The sequence below is a fragment of the Amblyomma mixtum genome, chromosome 1 (assembly GCF_055824585.1).
Source record: "Amblyomma mixtum isolate Tamu chromosome 1, ASM5582458v1, whole genome shotgun sequence".
In the NCBI taxonomy this organism is placed as follows: Eukaryota; Metazoa; Arthropoda; class Arachnida; order Ixodida; family Ixodidae; genus Amblyomma; species Amblyomma mixtum.
Window position 1 is genome coordinate 250,185,110 of NC_143012.1, and position 23,441 is coordinate 250,208,550.

The 23,441-nt window shown below is 47.6% G+C and overlaps 1 protein-coding gene across 7 annotated transcripts in view; it reads right to left on the minus strand.

Annotated features, from left to right (window-relative positions):
• LOC149371466 (protein lin-9 homolog) overlaps positions 1–23,441 on the minus strand; it is a 53,695-nt gene that overhangs the window by 25,309 nt on the left and 4,945 nt on the right. For 2 of the 7 annotated variants that reach the window (XM_089565694.1, XM_089565696.1), the window contains exons 2-8: positions 8,178–8,213; positions 7,964–8,010; positions 7,731–7,838; positions 7,541–7,615; positions 5,609–5,736; positions 3,214–3,339; positions 1,007–1,164 (exon numbers count right to left, since the gene is read on the minus strand). In XM_089565694.1, coding sequence (XP_089421820.1) covers positions 1,007–1,164; positions 3,214–3,339; positions 5,609–5,736; positions 7,541–7,615; positions 7,731–7,838; positions 7,964–8,010; positions 8,178–8,213 — 678 coding nt within the window. Of the gene's footprint in view, positions 1–1,006; positions 1,165–3,213; positions 3,340–5,608; positions 5,737–7,540; positions 7,616–7,730; positions 7,839–7,963; positions 8,011–8,177; positions 8,214–8,369; positions 8,514–8,538; positions 8,607–12,647; positions 12,823–16,889; positions 17,233–22,435; positions 23,064–23,441 lie in introns of those variants that run through there. The other 5 variants (XM_089565697.1, XM_089565700.1, XM_089565698.1 and 2 more) reach the window with 5 other exon arrangements.

The window sequence follows — 23,441 nt, forward strand, 5'->3', positions numbered from 1 at the left end:
AGGAGATAGGAAAGTGAAAGATGGAGGGGAGGATAGGAAAAGGCGACTGCCGACTTCCCCCGGTCGGGTCAGGCCGGAGGTGCCGTCGGCAGGAAGCTGGGGCCAAAGTGGTGTGTTGCCTCCGCCGAGGGGCCTTACAGGCCCAACCGCTCTGCATCGGCTCAACCATCAGGATCCCCTTTTCCCCGGACACGGCGATGCCACGCACGGCTAAGCGCGGATGCTCGGGTCCGTGGTGACACACTGTTCACCATCATCCCCATGCGGGGATGTCCCTGCGGATGCTCGGGTTAACCCCGTGGTGTCGCCACTCACCAATGTCTGCATGCTGCAGACGCCCCGCTGCAGGGCATTCTATGCCAAGTGTCAGACTGCTTAGCAACACTGATAAGTCTGCATATGTCAAGTAGGCACTTGATGGGCCACCTTGGAATCAATTTGTGTTTTGAAGATGCACATGACACTTGAAACTGAGTAAAAAAAATTTATATTATCAATCGTGGCAACGTCTGTCCACAAAAATTGTGGACGACTGTTCTGCGAAAATTTGTTTACTGCGTTTGCTATGTGGCATGAAAAACAGACTTATTTGCGCCAAGAATGATGCTAAATTCGACTGAGAGAATGAAATTGCTGCTGCGTGCAGCAGACTCAAAGAAATAGCTAACAGTCTGCTATGCACACAATTGTGTACAAAGTGCCCTAGAAGGGTTAACCTCGACACTTTCAATATAAGAGCAACTTGTGTGGCTGAAACCATGTGCAGTGGGTTCAATGTTCCGAAGAGACACAGAGGCTACGAGGAATGCCGTAGTGGAGGGCTCTGGATTATTGCAGACCACCTCTAACGTGTGCTGACATTGCACAGCACGGGGACATTTTTATATTTCGTTGCAAATACGGCCACCACGGCCGGGATTGGACTCACGACCCGGATAGATCGCCAGCCGAATGCCAAAGCCACTAAGCCACTGTGACGGGGCACAATGCAATGAGTCTTGCATACCGGTGACCTTGGTGCCAATGACCAATGGCAGCGGAATGTCATCGGGCAAGCTGGCATAGTGCTCCATGGACACCGTTCTCCGCTGCTGCACCTGGCGGATGTTGTTCCGCCGTTCATGGAGGGCGCGGATCTCCTCTTCGAAGAAAGCTGGTGAGCACCTGTGCAGACAGAGAGTCACTGAGTTTTTGTGAGGGATGCACTCCCCGGCACGGGAGACAAGTCTCCTCCATGGCGTGAAAAGATTGAAGCTGCACATCACCATCAAGAAACAGTATCAAGAAACTACACCATTTGTTAGCTGTTTCCCTGCCGTACCCACTAAGGATCGTTAGTCCGTTAATGATGACTTCGTGCACCAATTTTGGAACCTCCCGTGCTGCTTACGGGCACGCTTGCGCGTCTGGCTTGTAGTCAGAGCAGTGAAGTTTCATTTTCTACGTAGTTTTCTCTTTTCTCGCGAGGTAACATTTTTTTTTTAACGCGCTGCGAAGACACGGTACCCTGATCTTTGCTTGCTAACGACGATTTCATTGCTAGACTTCGGAGCCTTCAGTGCTGCTTACGGGTATGCTGCATGATCTCAGTTAGGCAGTTCAGTTAGACAACTGAACTTTTGTTTTCGATGCTGTTTTGTTGTTTCCCTGCACGGCAGCATTTATTGAACGCGCTTTGAGGACGCGAATGCATTTAAGTTGCTTGGCAGCCTCCGCATGTGCGATGCGTGCTCCAAAAAGTCACAAATCTCGGGACTTTGCTTTGTCTGCGATTGATTTCATTGACAACCCAAGCGGCACCGAGTCTGAAGATACTGCCTTTTCCTCAGGATTCAGTTCTGCCATCGGCGACAACGAAAACCAGCTTGGAACATAGGCGGTCACGCTACGGTGCCCAACAATAGGGTTTTCAGTTATTGTTTTGTTTTTCAATATAATAGAACTTTCATTTTTTTCACAGCCAGTGACCAATAGAATACCAAACATTTTGCACATTTCGGAAAATTTTTAACTTTTTTCCTTTTTAGATACAGGCATGCCTTCGCAAGTTTTGTTCCAATTTTTTCCTAAAATCTTGTTTTTGGTAAATACAATTTTCTGTAGCCACATGCAATTCGTTATTCAAACCAATATGCCTAAATAGCATGTTTATTCATCTTTGTTTTCATGTATTGCATGAAATTTGAAATGCAATAGTTTTTACAGAAAAATGAAACTACTGAAACCTACAAAAAAAAAAAAAATCCTGTTATTTTCCCCCATGGTAGAGTAAAAGATAAGCAGCAGAGAAAGAAATGTTCACTGACGTGAACACCTAAAATGGCTTCAGCCCACACATTTGGCATGGAACTATAGCATGCACTTTTATAATGAACTTACCATGGCACACACACATCGATCTCACTTTCATAAGAGCGCTTCATAAACTTGGCTTCACACTTTAAAAAAACGCTCTGAGGGTATGCAATGTGTGCCAAAAAAAACTGCACCTCATTTACATTTACTGCCGCCGCGGTGGCTCAGTGGTTATGGTGCTCGGCTGCTGACCTGAAAGACGCGGGTTCGATCCCGGCCGCGGCGGTTGAATTTCTTTGGAGGAGAAATTCTAGAGGCCCGTGTACTGTGCGATGTCAGTGCACGTTAAAGAACCCCAGGTGGTCGAAATTTCCGGAGCCCTCCACTACGGCGTCTCTCATAGCCTGAGTCGCATTGGGACGTTAAACCCCATAAACCAAACCAAACCAAACCATTTACATTTACTGATACTGCAATCACATTTATGACAATAAATGGGACCCTGAAATGTGATTTTTTTCCTGGGAATTAGTCTTGCAAATATGTGCGAGAAACATGCATTCACTGCCTAAATTGCTCCTTGAAGAGTGTTTGAAATTAGATTATTGGATACCATTTTTTTGCAACGGATGGCTCAAAGCAATGGACTAGCCACACTTTCTGCAACAGGTGGCAGTCCCTCGACACTAGCTGGTGCTCCCATCACTTATCAGCATTGCATTTTAGTGCAGCATTGCATTTTAGTGCAGCACTGGAATCACGGAGTAAAAGCACAAATGGGAAGACTTAGCGACGAGGTGGAAGGAAACGCATACTTGTCCTGTCCAGAACTCTACATTGAGGCACTGTTATTTGGACTGATCCAAAGTAAACTACAACAGGAAACCAAGTTTTTCCTACAAGTCTACTGGTCCTTACCTTCGAGGCTTGCCCATAATACGACGGATCTTGCACCACTGGACTCTTGTCAGCTTCCTCGTCTTGAGCAAGGGAAAAGACTGCTTCAGGTAGCCACAGAACTCGTTGGCTCCCAGGAAGAGGGGCCTGGTCAGCGGAAGAGATTAAAAAAGAGTAAATCAGAAAGCATTTCTTCTCTCGTTCATCATGAGCAGTCAGATCTGCATGTTTGTAATAATTATAAAAGATGCAAGTAACAAACCTTCAATATGTGACAGGAATTGGCTCCCAGCTAAAAGAAATTTGACTAGACCAAAATGTCAGCAAACATGAACAGAAGCAAAAATACCGCATACCACAAAACCTGTCTTAGTTCTACAACGTAATCTCTAGTGTTTCATTGCACAAATAACTGTCAGCAGTGGTTACAAGGGCTGGAACCCTGTGGCCCTTTGTGCCCACAAAAAGGAAACACCCAAAAGTTGACATCCAAAGGAAAGCTACGCGTCACAAAACAACACGCCAGGTTTTAGTTAATACAAGATGAAGTAACCACTGGCAAAAACCTAAGCAGGTGTTTGGAGCCACATTAGACATTTTCCTTCCATACAATGAATAGCAGTGAAACAAAACGCAAATGCATGCAGCCCCACCGCCTCCTATCCTTTGCAGTGCTGATTTGTGACAGGATTTGAACCAATAAAATAACTACGTTGACATTTCATGCAAAGCCACCTCTAAAGGGGACAGGGTAAGCCCTATACTTCCCATTTACCTTAGGGCATGTTCCAGTACACTTGTCTCAGAAATCGACAGATCGTACCAATCTGTTTTTATCATTTTGTTCAGTGATTTGTGCTTTTTTGAGCTGAACTAAAGCTAATCAAGTCGAAAGCACTTTTTAAAAAAATTTTTCCCCTCCGGTATTGAATCATTTAGGGTCATTTTTTTGCCGCTGTTGCTTTATTTATAAAATAAAGAAACAATTGACTGCACATCTCTAAATTTGGGACAGTTTATACTCACATGATTGCGTAAAATAGAGAAGAAAAACTGTTCTGAGGCTAAAAACAGCGCAAACGGGGACAAAGCAGAGAGAGGGACACGACGCTGCTTCGCTTCGTCCCCGTTTGCGCTGTTTTTTAGCCTCAGATCATGCACCAACCAGCCCAAATTTCCACCCTTTTGAAGAAAAACTGGCTTCATCTTGTATCCTTTAGAAGGTAATGGTACCTTTGTAACAAAATACCTTGTTATGAGATCAAGTTTAAAGCAAAGATAATTTCACTACAAAGTTTTTCAGCAGTGTGGAAACATTTCCTGACCAGTTCAATCAATATGCTGCCATCCGACTAAGCTTTGTGTGTATCTGACGGACGTTCAGCTTCTCAGACTTGTTTTGTGGTGTAAGTGCTCAGCTCAGTCAGCAAAGCAAGCTCAATACTGGCCGCCTTCTCTCAGCCATGGATAGTGCTACGTCCTCGGGTTAGCCCACAGGCCTCTAAAACTTTGGCTCTTCCTATGCTGCCATTGCTGGGCATTGGAAAAGCATCCAACATTGGAAAAGCATCCAATGTCGACATCCTTGGTGCCTGCAGCTATACAGAGGCATTTTTTTGAAGCATGCTCCCAAATGGAGGGCTTTGGGTGTAACATGCAGGCTAAGAGCTCCAAGGTTGTTGCCAGACAAGTTCTTAATTCAACTAAACTAAGAGAAACTTTCAGTTTCAGTCACGGAATCACGTTGCAAAAGGCAGGGAAGATATTGCCTCCAAAAAAAGGGGGCGTGGTCGCTAGCTGCTAGCTTTTCAAAGCAATCATTTAGGAGGAGATATCTTATGCAGGAAGAAGTGTGATACTAGTAATGATGCAGTAAAGAGAATGTACTATCAGAACAGCAAAAAAAGAATTTTTTGTTTTATTTTTCGTTTGCCCTTTCCTCATTAAACAACACACTAGACACTAACCCACAGCAGCTTTTTTTATCACACGTGGGTGTTATGCCAGACTGAGATGGAAGGAGGGGGAAATGTTTAGCTTTCCCTTGAAATGCACACAGAACCAGGCTAAGTAGTTGCAACACTGCATAAAATGTAACGTTGACCTTCTCTTCTTGTTGACCTCTGACCTTCCACTACAGTGCACAGTAGAAAAACACTGTATGCACCCATCTCCACCCCTTGAGAGTGCACACATCAGGGTGGGCATGGGCCACGCCCACTTAGGCCACATGACTTCCCCAGTTCATATTGTTGAGAGCACTCATTTCCAGGATGACCTGGACACTGTTCTAGTTGGCCGGCCGGAGAAAATTGAGTTTTAGAATTTACGACACACTACAAACAGGTTGTATACCCCCCTCTGGGAAGTTCCTAACATGGCTTGCACTGCAAAACAAAAGGAACAGCAAACTCACTGATCGATGTTCGAGTAGAACCACTCGTAGCAGACCCATCTGTGTGCTTTGGGCAGCTTCAGGAGGTTCCGCAAACGTATACCAACTTTCTGGATCACTCGCTTGTCTGGCAACACAGCAGGAGGTAGCTTCAAGGAGTGCAACAAAAGCACAAGACTGCTTTACAAACAGCGATGGACTTGATTCTCAACTGTTCAGCATGCTGGTGCTAAACAAACAAGGAAATGTCGTGCCAGGTACAAATGAAGCACACTTCTGAGATGAATGCCCACCGACCTATGACCTTGCATAATTTAAGAAACACTCTTGAGAGCCAAGGGTTCGCATAGAATTCACAATGCAAAATTAAGGAATTTTCAAAGATTTTAAGCGCCTAAGCAAACTAAAGGAAAGCTCCAAGAAAATTTATTTGCAGACAATGCAACAGGCTCGTTTTATGGCAGGTTTCTAATTCTATCTCCGCCTTCTTCGGTGGCATAGGCGTTCAGCAGCTGCCAAGGTCACCGGCTGCATTTCGATGGTAGAACGCCTGTGTGCTGTGCAATATTAGTGCACATTAAAGAACCTCGGATGGCTGAAATTCAGCACGAGCCCTCCAATACGATGCCCGTCATTGCTCATGTGAAGCTTCGGGATGTTAAACCCATATACCATGCCATACCATACCGTAGTATTATTGTACCTCAGGCTGCCTACGGTTGGCCTTGACTAAAGGTATTATTCACCTTGGCATTCTCTGTGAAGTAATTTGCTGGCATGAGTGGGCATTTCTAAGCAGTTTCAGAGGTTTCAGCTCAACCTAAACTGGTCCTCTTTTCATAGTTGAATACATTCACGGCTGATTATATCCTCAGTGGCTCATTCCATCACATTGAGGCCAGCACCAAGGAAGAAAAATCTGGTTATGTGACCACTTCAAAACGTGCCCAGTTGGTCAATCAAATGCACTCAACAAACGCAATTGGACGTGTCGGCACTAGCATGGTAGAAAAATTAAGAGATTATTCATCCCTCTTCAGGGCACACAACTGACATAGCAGCCAAGCAGCTGGACCTTGCACTTCCCTCCTGGCATTTGAGCTCTCAGCTTTCACGCCTGCCAGCACGCCAGGCCGATTGCAAAATGGAAATGGCGATAAAATGAGACGCTTGGTCCCGAGTATGTAGCAAGGCAACGAGACCACACTGAAAAGGGCGTTGGCATTCTCCCATGTGTTAAGCTGTAAAGGTTAAGCTGTAAAGGTCACTGCATTGCATTTCTAAAACCAAGTGCCGGAAAACCAAGCTCCGACTAACCTCCTTCCACGCATGCTCTCATTGACCTCCCACCTTAAATAATGCACCATGCCTTGAGGGAAAAAGAACTTTAATTTCTTGTGCAACAGTGCAACAGCACAAGGCCAGAGGACGAGAAGGGACGATACACAGCGCTGACTAATAACAGAAGTTTATTCAGGAAGCCATGCTTATAAAGCTAAGCTCAGTGACAGGCTCTAATTTTGCATTATCATTCATTATGCAAGCATTGAGTTATCACTAATTATGCATTAATATTGCATCACCAAGCAAGCACAACCCTGGGAATGTGTAGCTTTCTGCTCTGAAAAATTGATGCCATTTCTGTTTCAAATACCTACTTCAATACATTAAAAACCAGAAAACCAGTTTATTCAAGTCTGGGGTTTATATCCACAGTGCAACATACACAGGTTTCACGTGATCTATAACATTATGTGCCATAATGCGAACACTCCAGCCATTTAAGCAATAAAAAGGGGCTGATAAGTGTGGGAGGTAGGAGCCCCAAGGCGGGGCCATTCAAACTTCAGTCGCACTTCATGCCAGCCTCCAGAGCAAAAACGCATGCTGAGAGTTACAGCACCTATAAAACACCGATTTAGCAATAAAGTAGAAACAAACAAGAGGGCGTACCGGTTCTTTTTTTATGCTGCGACTCCCTACGCGCTTGTCTGGCGTCCATTCTGGGTCGTCAGTTTTCTGCGACACCTTCGAGAGAGAAGCGGGAACAAATGTGAATAAGCGTCTTTTTTATCAAGCTCCAAATACCAAATGCAGCGCCGGAGAAAAAAAAAAGGGGGGTGCAAAGATAACGAAAACTCACCGGCGATGCAATGCGCGCCGATTTCCGTGCTGACGATCTCGATAACGTGTACGACGTGTCTTCGAAGTCATTGAATATCCTCCGATTTCTCTTCCTAATGCGTGGCGGCTGCGTAATGGGATGAAGAGAGATTAGGAAACGCGACACTTGGCGCACGTATGGTATGCCGCGCGCAAGCATGTTGTAATCGCCGAGGTTACTGCGGAATAAGGTCACACTAGAACGCGACTCACCCTAGTATGCACTCCCAGTTGCTTTTGCGTGTTGTTATTCAGAGCACCTGCAGAGAGGAAAGGATATTATGCGCTGTGAAACCTTGCAAACGAGTTGCAAAGCACAGCACACCTCCCAGCATATTCGCAATTGTTCCAAATGTCGCGCGCTTGCGAGGGACTACATGGCTAGGCTGCTTGTTTAGCGTCGTATACAAAACATTCGTCTACGTACCATCTTTCATACTCAGGAGCGCTGCTGCCGATTCACCTAAGGAAAGAGAAAGAAAACCGAATAAAAACCTCCTACAAAACCATTGAGAACCACATTTCTGCTCGAACACCGCTAGCGCTTTTTCCGCCAAATTTTCAAAATGCTCCCGAGGCGAATTCAAAATGCCTGCAGCGGGACTCCGATTAGGCTTACACAATCAGTATTTATTTTTCGCCAGCCGGCAATCGCGAAAAATGCAACTACAGGGCGACAGTATCAACAAGAAAAGGTTGCTTCATCTATCCTGCTTAAAATCGGCAGGCAACAGAGACGCGGCAAGGTTACGATTACTGCTATAAACACCACAGAGGAAATTTCCTACTTTCAAGCGAGTCCGCCATGTCGACGCATTTAAAAAGCGCTACTGAAGCGCCACCAGCCAAGCCGCACGTTTTAAAGGTAAGTCTGGCAACAAGTGCAAAAACGAAACTCGCGTTTGTATGGCGTTCGATCTTGCGCTCATAGCGCTCTAGGGACGTGGATCCGTAATGAGTTCCAAAACTGAGCCCTTTGCCGAGACAGCTGTGTTAGGAACTCTAACCTGGATAAACAACACCGCTGCCGTTTACGGCATAGGAAGCGCTCATGATGCTGTCTCCGTTAAAGCAAAAAAAAAATAAAAAAGAACACCAAGACTTTTCAGCCTCTCGAGATAAAACAGACTGCGCTGAGTTTAGAACCTGTTATAGCTCTCGAAAATGCGGATTCGTGTTCTACTAATGGCTGCTTAACGGCGTTCAGAGTGCTAATGCGTGCTGTTGCGATGTAGCAGTAACTGAAGGAGATGAAGTTGACATGGCGGAATAGCAGCTGGAGATCTGTTGAGGAGGGGTTTGGTTCGGTATAGTAGAGGGGTATTCAGAGGTACAGGTGGTAATTCAAAGAATTAAACAGGGAAGATCTGGGATAAAAGTTAACAGAGAAAAGCTTAGCAGACTCCGATTCACGGAAGACATTGCTTTGCAAAGTAACTTCTGAAACTTGCCGGTTCTAAGCTACGGCCAGAAACTATAGGCTAATGAAAAGGGTTGTATTTAAGGACAGCGCTGCGAGCTATAAAAATGAAAATGATATGTGTAAAGCTAAGAGACAGGAAGACAGCAGAATTGGTAAGGGAACAAACGCTAATTAATAATATCCTAGTCGAATTAAAGAAGAAAAAATGGGCATGGGCAGGGCATGTGAAGGATGGTCCCTTAAAACAATTAACGGAGTGGCTTCCGAGATAGGGCAAACGTAACAGGGGGTGTCAGAGAATCAAGTGGGCGAATGAGATAAGGACGTTTGGAAGGATAAAGTGGTCGGAGCTGGCACAGACATGGAACAGAAGATTGTTTTTGCTATGCAAATTGCCGGAACGTTACACTATTTTCATCTTTAAAAATGACAAAACATTCGGCAGAGACACTTAATACTGCATACGTGTGATAATGCTACAACATTAAAGTGCTGAGTCATGATGCTACGTTGAAGAATGACTATGCGTCATGAATCGTGAATATGGCTACAAGGCATGACAATGCATACTATGACAAACTCGATACACCTTACATTACATTACTTATAAAGTGCTGAGTCATGCTACGTTGAAGAATGATTGAGTCATGAGTATGACTACGAAGTATGACTATGCATGATGTTTGTACAACTCTGTACATCTTACATCACGTTACTTGTAAAGTGACGAGTCACGCTAAGTTGCTGATTGATTAAGATTGGTTGGTTGGTTTATGGGGTTTAACGTCCCAAAGCGACTAAGGCTATGAGAGACGCCGTAGTGGAGGGCTCCGGAAATTTCGACCACCTGGGGTTCTTTAACGTGCACTGACATCGCACAGTACACGGGCCTCTAGAATTACTCCTCCAAAGAAATTCCAGCCGCCGCGGCCGGGATCGAACCCGCGTCTTTTGGGTCAGCAGCCGAGCACCATAGCCACTGAGCCACCGCGGCGGCTGATTGATTAAGAGTCATGACTATGACTACTCGTCATACGCATACTTTGCAAAAATTCTGTACACCTGATATTATGTTACTTTTTTATTTGATGCCTCAAAGGCCCCTGTATGGGGCATTACTTGAGGGATGGGCATGGCCGTTAAACAACTATAGTCTTGATAGCGTTCTTAAAATGGATGGCGTTGATATGATGTACGGTGTCCTGTTGCATGCCATTCCAGTCTTGGGATGGTATGACGAAAAAATTCAGGGGGCACTTTGGCTCTCTAAAGTGCTGCAAGGCGAAAGCGTTTCCTGGCGCACTGTTTGTTTCTATTTACTTTTTATTTTTCATTTTATTTTTGCTCCTTTTCTTGTTTTTATAGTTTTCTATTTTCATATCTTATTTTGTTTTTATTTTTGATTGTTTTCTTATTTTTATTTTTATTTTCTTGACTTTATTCCTTTTGTTTTATTTCTGAAACCTATGCATTCACTAGATGCGCCTTTATTCATGCTGGAACCTTGAGCCTTCGTGGCGGAGTGGTAGCGTCTCCTCTTCAAATGCCGAAGGCCCTGGTTCGATTCCCACCCTCGGCACAGTTTCTTTTTAAGCAGTCACGCCGAAAGGCGGACAAATCTGCCGACGCGTCTGTCGACATTCCTACCGACGCGTCTGTCGACACTCCTGCCGACGCGTCTGTCGACACGGCTGCCGACGCGTCTGCTAACGACAGTATGAGACATTAAAGGCTTTCGCCTTAAAAAGATCGGGAATGAGCGGTAGTTCGTGCGGTGGAGGAGTAGACGGCGTTATGGTGACTAATACGGCTTCAGAGGCGATGAGCAGGTGATATGACTAAGTCTCCGAGAGATTAATGATAAAACATACGAAAGAGGCACAATGAAGAAAATTTTCGTCGTATTTCAAGGTTGCGTAAGTTGTCTCTAGATTTTAAAGCAGACAGACTATTGTAGTATGAATAATCAGAATAAATAAAGTGCTGAGTCATGATATGTTGCAGAATGACTATGAGTCACAACCATGACTACGAGTCACGATTTCCATAGGCCATAACACGTTATACGTTTCATCATTCATGACTATACGAGTTCGCTTACATATGTTGTAGCATCGTACACCGGCGTACTGACATCCTCCGAATTTCGTGCCTAGACGGTGGACGCCGGCTTTTGTGCTAATTGGACATATAATGTTTTCGCATTAATAATGTCACTTGTTCTATGTTAAGCATTAGCCTAACGTTCAAATCAAACATTGCTTTAATTCTGTGCTGATTCTGAATGTTATTATAAAGTTAGAAAATAACAAATATTGTTATACGTGTTATTGTTAACGTAAGCTTGATGTTCAAACTAAACATTGTTCGAGCGTTGCGTTATAAATGTTATCATTTTTAAATTATAAGAATAGAACACTATTAAAAATATACTTAGTGCTCTTCAACTAGCAGTCATTTGAAATAAATCTTTCAGATTCTACCTTTTTTAAAAATAGGGTTTTAAAAAATAGGGTTTTTGAGTTAGCAGAGCCCTTTTCCCGGCATAGCTTTGTGAGCGCTGTAGTACACCAGAATGCAGGTAAGACGCGCTAATTAGCAGGCTGGTTAACTAATACTGAGTACTTCACTTTTTAACTATTACTGTTAGGCTCCTTAATTATTGAGAGGTGTGCATGCAATACCCGCATCAGTTTTTAGAATTTCGAAAATGCGGTTACGCTCAGCGCTGTGGCCCAGCAAATTTCGGCTACACTGCAACAAAATACATGCGCTTTCGAGGAGCTTGCAGGCAAAGCAACCTCTCCAGTGCACATAACTCGTAGAAATAGCCAAAATTTGTTGGCCTACAACGCCGAGATTAACCGCGTTTTCGAAATTCTAAAAACTGATACGAATATTACTTATGGTGGGCTACACGCCTTTCAATAATTAAGGAGCCTAACACTATGAAAAGTTAGCTATTCAATATTAGTTAAACAGCCTGCTAGTTAGCGCATCTTAGCTGTTTTCTGACGTACTACACCGTTTACTATGCTATGCCGAAAAAAAAGCGCTCTTCGAGCTCAAAACGCCTATTTTTTAAAATTGTGGGAAGTCTAGATGAAACACCCTGCATATAATTAACGATAGGGTGGCAGTTATCGTAATGGGCTTAAGCGCCTACATGCAGCCATAATGACCAAATCGTCTAAAGCTTCTATGAAGACGTGGAATCGTCAATGACCAAAGTGAAAGCACGGTATACTCTACTGATGGGCGACTTCAGTGCGAAGGTAGGCAAGAAGCAGGCTTGCGACCAGGCGGTCTGCGACTATGGGATAGGTTCTAAGAATAGGAGGGGGGATTATTAGTAGAGTTCGCAGATAAAAATAATTTATGGATCATGAATACCTTCTTCCGCAAACGAGAGAACAGGAAGTGGACGTGAAAGAGCCCCAATGAAATGAAATCGACTTCAGACTATGCGCTCACCCTGGCATCGTGCAGTATGTGGAGGTCTTCGGAAAGGTGCGTTGCAGCGACCACAGAATGGCAAGGTCTCGAATTAGCCTAGACATGAAGAGAGAACGAAAGAAACTAGTGAAGCGGAAGCCCATTAACGAGTTAGCGGTGATGGGAATTCAGGATAACACTTATAATAAGGGAGTAATTACTCCCTTATTACAAATCTACTCCACCTTGGTGGATTCCCCTAAACATTTGACCAACACTGTTCCCATTTCGAGTTATTGATCAATTCGCTCTCGCCCTACCATAAGCTTGCCGTCCCGGTTAGCTCGATTGGTAGAGCGACTGCTGCGGTGAAGCGGTGGTCCCGGGTTCGAACCCCGGACCAGGAAGAATTTTTCTTTAACTGCGAAGTTTCTGAGAAAGCTGTATAGCTTTCCTTTGTATAGCCGTATGGCTGCGCTTGGGTGGTTGTCAATGAGTAATTACTCCCTTATTACAAATCTACTCCACCTTGGGGGATTCCCCTAAACATTTGACCAACAGGATAACACTTCAGAACAGATACTCGGTTTTAACTGAGGACGACGACCTTAATGCTCAAGCTATGAACGAAATCTTTCAGCTGTCCTTAAGGGGTGCGCAGCAGAGGCAGACGGTAGTATGGTTCGACAGGATACCGGCACGCTCTCTCACGAGACTAAGATCTGGTAAAGAAGCGCCAAAGCAAGAAAGCACCAGACCCAACAGACAGAATAGAACTGGCGAGCTACCAAAGTTAATCAATAAGCTCAAGGTAACTGACATAAGGAAGTTTAATAAGTATCAAATCAAATCAAAATCAGTTTTATTCAAACAATTATTAAAAAAAATACATGCGAATCACCTGGGCCCTTAGCCTTCTCGGCTAGACTTGGGCCCATGCAGGAAGTGCAAAAAAAAAATATTATAGCGAGACAACTCAGTATTATACAGCAGTTATGCGACAGTTATATACAAATAAAAGCGAAATAGTTAGGAAGACAAAAACAAAAAATAAAAGAGTGAATGCATCCAAGAGAAGCACTGATTTATAGTGGAGTCGAAGATTGCTGGCTCCGAAAAAACTTCTTTATTTCGGCGATTGACAATTGACCTGTTTTTAAGTTATAGAACCGAACATGCTCTAAAGAACGGAGGTAGCCTAAGAGCAGTGTAGAGAAAACTAGACGTAGGCAAAAACCAGACGTATGTGTTAGAGACAAAGAGGGCAATGTCATTAGCAACATGGATAAGAAGTTAAGTGGCCGAAGAGTTCTACACAAATCTATAGAGTAGCCGATGCAATCATCAGGGCGTAAATGAGATAGGCAGTAGCGCACAGCACAGCAATATCGCTGCCCCCAACCGGTCTGCACAAAAACGCAAAGCAACGTCCGACACTGACTCACCCGCGGAGGGTTGGCAGGCGCGTTTTGTTCGAGGAAAGCTGCGACCTCAGTCAAACTTGCATCAAGGCTTTAGAAGCACACATAGAACGCTCACTCCACACAATCGGCTCATAAGTCACACAACAATTTGAAATTCTGAGCAAAACTATAGAAGCACAGGGCAAACTTCTCGCTGCTCTGGTACCCGCGGCACCTGCGCCGACACCCGCTCCAACCCCACAACTTTCCCAGCCTAATCATGACAAGCAGCTCGGGTAACACCACCATCTGGCAGTGGAACTGTCGCGGATTCGCGCGTAAGCGTCCGGTCCTCCGACAGTTCCTCACCGCGAGTGATTGCGCCGAACTAATAGCCCTCCAGGAATGCGACAAGAACACGCAACTTGCCGGTTACAGTACATGCCTATCGGAACGAGTAAAGCCTCGATTAGCCACTCTCGTCAAACGTAATCTCACTGTCCTGCAACTCAATTTAAATCCAACTTTCCCCGGACACGTCTTCTTAAAAATATTACCTCGACCCTCGTGCAAACGTCGCACCAGTCTGTTTGTAATTAATTTCTATGGCCCTCCCAGAGTCCAAAAGGATATTTTCGGTCCTCTTTTCCTCAAAGCCCAGCAGCTAGCGCAGGGACAACCTCCTCCTCATCCTCGGTGACTTCAACGCGCATCACCGCGCTTTGGGCTACCACTACGACTCGGCTAAAGGCCGACGCCTTTGGAATGACTGGCATACGCACCAGCTGATCCTTATCACGGACGTCTCCTACCTCACTAGACACGGTACGGGCATACACCGAGATACAACGCCGGATCTTGTCTTTACGACCTCCGCAGTTAAAGTTACTTGGTGCCACACCCACGAAAATTTCGGGAGTGATCCCTTCGTGCTCAAGATCGTGATACATGAGCCCACCAGGCAATGTACGCGGAAGGCTCAGGTGATTAACTGGGACTCTTTCCGGACGCTCAGGAAACAGCAGGACAAACCTCCCTCTATCACTGATATCAAGGCATGGACAACCGAAATTGCCAAACAAGTGGCCGACGCCACGCAAACCGTCGGGTTAGAGGACACAGTCCCACACTGCGACCGCTACTACGCCCATCTGCGGGAGCGCAAGAAGTCGCTCGAAGCTCTACTCGCCACTCGGAAATGGGACCGCGATATCCGACGCAGGCTAGCGCGCGCACACACGAATATCGAGAACCATGCAATCGAACTCACTCGACTGAGCTGGCACATTTGTGACCAGATGAAAAAGACTCCAAACGCTCGTAACACGTAGAACCTCCTTCGACATTTACTCGACCCAGCTGGAGGCAAACTCTAAACACGCCAACAGCTCGAGCGAATCTTCCACCAGTATCCTGGCACGGCAGATGAGCTCAAACAAGAGCTTATAAATACTTACATCCGCCCCGAACCAGCAACCAACCTCCCCTTATAGTAGGGCGCGGACAACCCCGCCTAGACGCTCCAATCACTCTTGCGAAGGTCCGAGCAGAATTCAATCACCTCAGGACGACGTCGGCGGCCGGCCCCGACCGCATTTCAAATAAAATGCTTAGGAACCTAGACGACGCATCCGTTCATGCTCTTACCGACTATCTTCAAGAATGTTGGGCCAGCGGTACCATCCCTCGGGAGTGGAAATGCGCCAATCTAGTCCTCATCCCCAAGCCGGGTAAACCACCAACCTTGGCCCACCTCCGTCCCATCTCTCTCGAGTCCTGAGTTGGGAAGCTGATGGAACACGTTCTCCACACCGGACTCTTAAGAGCTCGAAGACAACCATCTACTACCAGACTCAATGTTCGGATTCCGCCCTCATTTAGAGGGCCACGGACATTATGCTTCTTCTCCATCATCAGGTATAGTCATGAGACGTACACTAGACACGAAGACACGCTCCAACGCATCGACCAGTCGGTGGTACAGATCGCACGCCTCCTTAAGCGAGTTTACAACAAGCATCATGGTATGCGATAGTCCAACCTCCTGCGCTTCGTTCAAGCCTTCATCTGCTCCCTCATCACCTACTCTGCACCCTACCTACGTCTCACTCGTGCCTAAAGCGAACGGCTAGAGGCGTCACTCCGAAAGTGTACAAATCGGCCCTGGGTCTTCCCATGTCCACACCTACCCATACTCGGAATATCGGGAGCGAACTTATCGAAGCAACCCTCACTGCCCATTACGAGCGGCTCTCACTCACACACGCTGGCCGAGCGGTACTGCAACAAGTTGGGATCTCCCCGCCGAGGGCCACCCCCACCTAGCGGACGCAGACCGCCTCACATCGAGCTCCCTCCAATCTGCCCCAACTGGCTGGAAATTTTGCTCATCGCCCCAAAATACCTTCAACATTGTCTCCGGCAAGTTCGCAGCTTTCACCCAACACCCATATTTAGGGTATCGGACCTTTTTGTACCACGGAGCGCTCTTTTAAAAATACGAAGCGGCAGACGCCGCGGTAAGCCTGCCGCCGACGCTGCGTCCGCCACTCCACATTCTATGCAGGCGATGGAAGTCGCCGAAGACGGCGCTGCGCCGGACACCATTCTGACCTCACCACAAGCCTTGCCTGCTCCCGCATTGCTACCCAACATCTCTCCACTTCAAGACATAGAAGAAGACCCCACCCCATTCACCACTGGTGTGCCACCGAACCCGCAAGCGTCCCGAGCCACCCCGTCATCGACACACGCTCATCTCAGTTGGCTTCCACCTCCCTGCCTCACTCATAGCTGCACCGGTGAGTCATATCTTCCACCTTATCACGTCCGCCGCCCGCCTCACTGACCATGCGCGCGCGGAAATTACTGTACACACCCGTCTGGACGAAAGGCTTCTAATTCTTCGGACGAACTCCAACGACACTGCGAAACGCCTTTTCGGCGTTTCATCAGTCTCCGGCGTCTCAGTGGTCTTTGGCGGCTCATCGGGCCCCGGCGTCTCATCGGATACTGGCGTCTCATCAGAAGCTGGCGTTTCATCACACTCTAGCTCGACTCTCCACCATCTAGCCCCGTACGAGCTCACCCCCGCAAACTCAGCCCGGGGAATATTCCGAATCGACCGCACCGGGCTCACTCACTCCCAACTCTTGGCTGGCATCTCTTCCCGGACCCACACCATCATCGGTGTACGGATGATGGGATCCACAAACACCGTCCTAGTTACGTTTGAGGGCCGCACCGTCCCACGAATAATCTATTTTCAACAAATAGCGTACCGCTGCTACCCACACCGTCCCCGGGCATTGTGCTGCCTTCGCTGCCTTCAGTATGGGCACAGACAGTTCCAGTGCCCTTCCACCCAAGCCCTCTGCCCTACCTGTACAGCACCCTTCTGACACCACCAAGACCTATGCAGATGTCCTGCAAGGAACTTCACGACCAACAACGCAATGCTCCCTAGCGTCCAAACTACCGACCACTGCAGCGCCAACCCTACTCCCAGAACCTCTCTCCCACCAGAGTCCAGTCTCCTGTACGGATGCCGCCAGCGTCCTGAGCCAAAACCACCAGTCTCGCGACCGCATCCAGGTGGGCTACTTCCCACTCCCTCAACTCTACTACCCGTACCGGCACACTCCCTGACCCCCACACAATTGCCGATACGCTAGCCAAGCTTCGACTCGACATGCAGGCCCTTGAGACAAGCATGAACCACCTCGCCTCCCTTTTTGACACCATACCACAACGCCAAGAAGCCCTGGAACAACAAATCCAGACACAAACACTGCAGATACTTCAGCTCACAGCTCTAGTCACTGCACTGTCCAACGCCGCCGCCAAGCAGGCGCAATTCATAGAACAAATCTAACATGCACTTACAGCACTCTCCTCACTATCTGACTACCCACTCCTCAAAAAGAAAAAGCCCTGTGGCCGTCTTCAGAGCCCCAACCCCGAGGACACATCAGACTATGACACGGCCCCCATTCCATAGCTTTCTCCAATGGAACTGCCGATGCATTCGCACGGCACGTACGCCCCTTTCCCAACATCTCCTACCCCCCCGCTGGTCTCATACTCCAGTAAACCAGAGGCGAACGCACCCTCCCGGGATACAGAGCAATTCATGCGAGTTCTACGGATCGAACACCACTGGTCTCAACATGTATCCGAAGAGACCTCAAATTCTCAGTCCTCCAAATTCCTGATATACTCACACAACATCTAGTTGCCATTGAGCTCTTCCTCGCACCTACATCACCTCCCACCATTCGCGTTAACTTCTACCCCCCCCCCCCCCCCCCCCCCCCAAAACAACATTCCCTCCTACCCCACCTTTTCGACTTCCTCCAAACCATCACTTCCCCGCTCCTTGTGCCAGGCGACTGTGCGTGTGTGGCGACTGTGTGTGTGCAGGCGACTGTGTGTTGTGCATTCGCACCACACACACAGTCGACACTACTGCTTGCTGAATGACTTTTTACGCCCCACTAGACAGGGTTCCTTCTATCACAGAGACACCACACCCGACCTGACCTTCGCTCTACACATTAGACATGTTACTTGGCACAATACTGACACATACCTACTTAGTGACCATTCCATCCTTGTTATCAACATACCCACACAACACCACCGACGCATGGCGAAGGTGTGACACACTTCGTGGTCAGACTTTCACCGGTTCTTACCCCCACCCCCGTCTAACCCCTCCGACTACACTTCATGGGTTGTTGATCTAAGAAACACCCAGTCACGGGCCACACGTGAAATCTCCAATCCTACCCTCCGTGACAACCCTGATCCTCACCATATATACGACTGTGGAAGCAGCGAAAACGTCTCCAACGCGCATTAGCTACACAACGACACAACACAAAGCTCCGCGACAGTATGCAAGCACTCCGCAACAACATTATCTCCCACAACAAGACACTCGACACCGAACACTGAACACGAAAATGCGACCGCTTAGACGGAACTTTACATCAAAAATCATCATGGTACTTCTCCGGCTCTTCTCGGACCTAAAACTCATCCGACACCCACTCTCGAACGCCTCCTCGCCTCCCATACTTCAAAAGAGGTTTTCATTAATCTCCAACAACTTTATTTCCCACCCTCACAATCCTCTTTAAACTCACCATATCATGGCCCAGCCCTTCCTGCACTAGACGTTCCCTTCACGCACACAGAACTTGACACAGCACTCACACGTTGGAACACAAACTCTGCCCCCGGTGCAGACAAAATCACGTACACAACTCCCAAGAACCTTCCCCCCGAAGCCCAAACATTTCTTCTTACTGTCATCAATGATGCCTGTACTTCTGGCACATTGCCAGTGGACTGGACATCGTCTCTGGTCTCATTCATACCGAAACCCAATAAGCCCTCTACCATACCATCAATAACCTCCGTCCTATTTCCCTCACCTCCTGCGCGGGAAGTTTATGGAGCACATGGTGCTTGCCCGTCTCACTTCTCACTTTAAACTTCAGGCCACCTACTATCTCCCCCTCCATTGGCTTTCGTCGAGCACTATCCATCCAAGACCTATTCATTCTCCTTCAACACACCTTCTTTAACACCAATGCTCCAGATGCCGCGCAGGTCAAAGCCTTAGTAACTGTTGACATATTCAAGGCTTTCGACTACATATCACATGGCCACATCCTCACCATACTAGCTGACACGCAATGCGGACACAGCATGCCCAATTACATAAGAGCTTTCGTCTCCCACCGCTCCGCTCGTATCGGCTATCTCGACAAACTGTCTCACCCCATTCCACTCACTCGTGGCACTCCACAGGGTGCCGTCCTCTCTCCCATTCTCTTTAACCTAGGCATGGTCCCGTTCGCCCAGGCCCTAGCCGATATTCCCGACCTTCATTTCCTCTTCTATGCCGACGATATCACCTTGTGGGTGACCACTGGCTCACCGGGAGAGGTCCAAACTACACTCCAAAAGGCACTTAACACCATTTCCTCACACCTCTCCCAAGCGGGCCTGCAACCCACTCCGGAGAAATCTGAACTTCTACTCAGAACACGCAGTAAATATCAACGTACGATGAAACCCTCCATCTCCCTCACCCTAGCCGGACAGCGCATCCCCCGTGTCGACTCTTGTCGCATCCTGGGTATGCCATTGACCTTCAACACTTCCACCTCTGCCATCAGTCAGTCCATACGCACATGCCACTCAATCACACACTTACTCCGCCGCGTAGTCTTAAAACATGCCGGCCTCTCCGAGACACACGCCAGCCGCCTTGCTTAAGCGTTGACCCTGAACAAATTCCTGTACTATAACCCTTACTGCCCCATTACAAGTACACAACAAGACAAACTAATCCGGGCCCTGAATGCACCATACAAAGCAACACTAGGACTCCCCCCGCGGCTTCTACAGACACCCTGTACAGAACAGACCTTTTCCACCCTCTTCAAGCCCTCCTTAACCTGCACCGGGAGAGACAAATCATCAGCCTGTCCAGTACACCAGCTGGGCGGTGGATACTATCCCAGACTCCCTACGCACCCTTCTTTTTCCCAGACCCACCGCAGTCTCCGATCTGCCCCCTAACCTCCGCCTCGCACCCATTCCACGCAACATGTCCGCACACACACACGCAGGCCGCCGCCAAGCTTACGCATACAACCACAAGCCACCCTTGGACGCTGCGGCGGTGGCCTACACAGACGCCTGTCTCACGGAAACCGCGGGCTCCACAGCAGCCTTCTTCCTCCACCCTTGCCTCTCTACAACCAGTACTCACGCAACCGGTCCATACACCTCCCCACCCTCCACGCTCGCCTTAGAAATACACGGGATTGCCGATGCCATCACACACTTCGCCACCCTGCCGCCCGCCCCCACATACGTTGTCTATACAGACTGGCAGGCAGCTTTGCGTGCCTTCCATGAGAGCCCTCCCTTTCCCTACCCGATCGGCCTTAGATGCCGCCCTCTTAGCATTAAGCCCACGACCGGTGACCCTTCGGTGGATCCCTGGTCACATGGGCACCCCCGGCAACGAGCTGGCTCACCAGCTTGCCTGCGATACTATACACCGGGCGCCAGGGATCCCATGGACGAGCCCACCGACGGAGCAGGCGATCAGGCTTACAGACACACTGTCGACGAATACTACACGCAGCAAAAATTGGACTTAGCTGAGCAAAAATTGGACTTAGCTGATTTACCACCACCACATGCACCCATCCTTATCGATCCGTGAAGCTCGTATTCTTCTCCGAATACAGTTTAATCTTCTTTAAACATTATGTCTGCCGGTACACTTCGACACCTCAGTGCCCAAACTGTCCACACACATATGCAGACATAGAACACTGCCTTACACAGTGCCACGTAGCCTTCCAGTCCCCCGCCTATCCTTCCCCCACCCTCACCGTGGCCCATCTGGCTTGCCTCCCTGGATCTGAAACTGCAACGTGCCCTCGTCACCTTGAAAGCCTGACATAAAGGCTGTTAATAAAATGGTCACACCACCACCACCATCCGAACTGCTGCTGCTCATTCCACTTAGCTCGGTGCGCTTAGGGGCGGTGCCGCTTGATTACCGCCACAGATTCCTCGCCTGGTTACCTCCGGTAACACCTTGACAAGTAAGCCATCCGGTGGGCAGGTGAGCAGTGGCGCAAGGCAGGTGCTGCGGCAGGTGTTGCCACCGGTGAGACGTGGGTTGCTTGGGTTGGATTGCGACCAAAGTTGCTCTTCCCGAGCAGTGTCTCACGATTTAATGGGCTACCGCCTGGCACGGTGGGCAGGTGGGCAGCCTGCCACAAAACCGGCTTCAGACAAAACATACACACAACCCCCAAATGCGAGGAACGGCCACTATAAGTGCTAGCGCACTAAAAATAACACCACAAGAGAAAGACAGATTACACCGGCACTCCCATTACTTCATATCCCCTCTTTGTCGTTTCTTTCAACCCCCTCTCCCTCATCTGTTTTTTATGTCCTTCTTTTTTTAATAATATTGTTTTCATGTTTACCTACTTTTACGATATGCTGTGCACCTCGTGCTATCGTTGCTCGGTACCCTTACCTCTCACACTCTTCCCCCCTTCCTTTCGCTCTTTCTCCGAACTCCCTTTTTTTTAACGTGATAGCGTTAAAGGCCCTGTGTCGCAGCAAAGCCGGTGTCGTCGTCGGCGGCGTTGACCGTGAGCGAAAAATCCCAGAAGCATTAATAAATAAAACCGAGTAGAAAATTAGTTGGGGAATCGAACCACGGCCTCCGGAGTGCGAGACGAGCACGCTAACTACTACGCCACGCCAGATTTCTTTTTTATTTTATTGCCTGTTTTGACAGATTACAACAGATCACAAACATGTTCTGTGCTGCACTCTCAAACATAAAGAGCGGACATGTGTTTCACTCACGCGAGAAAATAAAAACTGTTTGAAGGAACGCAACTCTCCCACCAACTCGATAACTTCATCTCCAAAACATGGCTCCTTGTACAAAGTAATCTTGGACAGACTGCGCATCTTCATCACAGTGTCGTACAGCCATCCTGCTTCGCCAAATACTCTGCAGGCCAAGAAGGAAAATTACATGATATTTATAAAGATCCGGCTCAACGTCGGAATCTTATCCGATACGGCGTCAAGGGTAAGTCTTTCTTCATTATACGCTGGAGCACGTCCCAAAAGAGCAGCGCATCCCAGCAATCAATAAAGACGTGTTCTATTGACTCTAGTTTGTGACACAACAAGCAGTCAACACCCCATGGTAAAAACAATCTCTTCTCCTCCATCCATGTTTTAACCGGCAGCGTACCGTACCAGTGCGCAACTTGAAGAAAAACGTCTTCACACCCGCTGGCACCACCATTTTCCGTACTCTTTTTTAAAACATTTCCACCTTGGCCTCCACTCTACAGAGATCGATATATTGACTCGGGGAAGACAGAGTCAAGCAAATCTTTTAACCATTTCTTACGCGTGACATTTGAAAGGTATTCCAAACTGAAGCGAGCATTAAGAAACCGGAAAGCAAAGATAATTTCTTTCAAAAATCTACTTGCACTATATCTCATCCCGTCTAGAGTGGAAATAACATAGTTTGGCAAAGCCGAAGAAAGCCTCACTTGAATAAAGGTCCGCAGGAAAGGGTCGCGTTGATCTCGAAGAAACATAAATCTTGACACCACCTGCCTCAGGTACAAGTGTGGCAAGGAAAGACCCTCTTTTCTCAGACGCAGAAATTATCTGGTCTAATCCTCTCCCATGAGGAGTGCCAAACAAAACTGCGTAGAGGCGGTGAAACTTTTGAATGCTAAGTCGAGAGCATGAAAGTACCTTCAACAAATAGCACACGTTTGAAACCAGGTATACATTACATATGTTTGCGCGCGCGAATACAGACAGTTCCTTTCCCGACCAT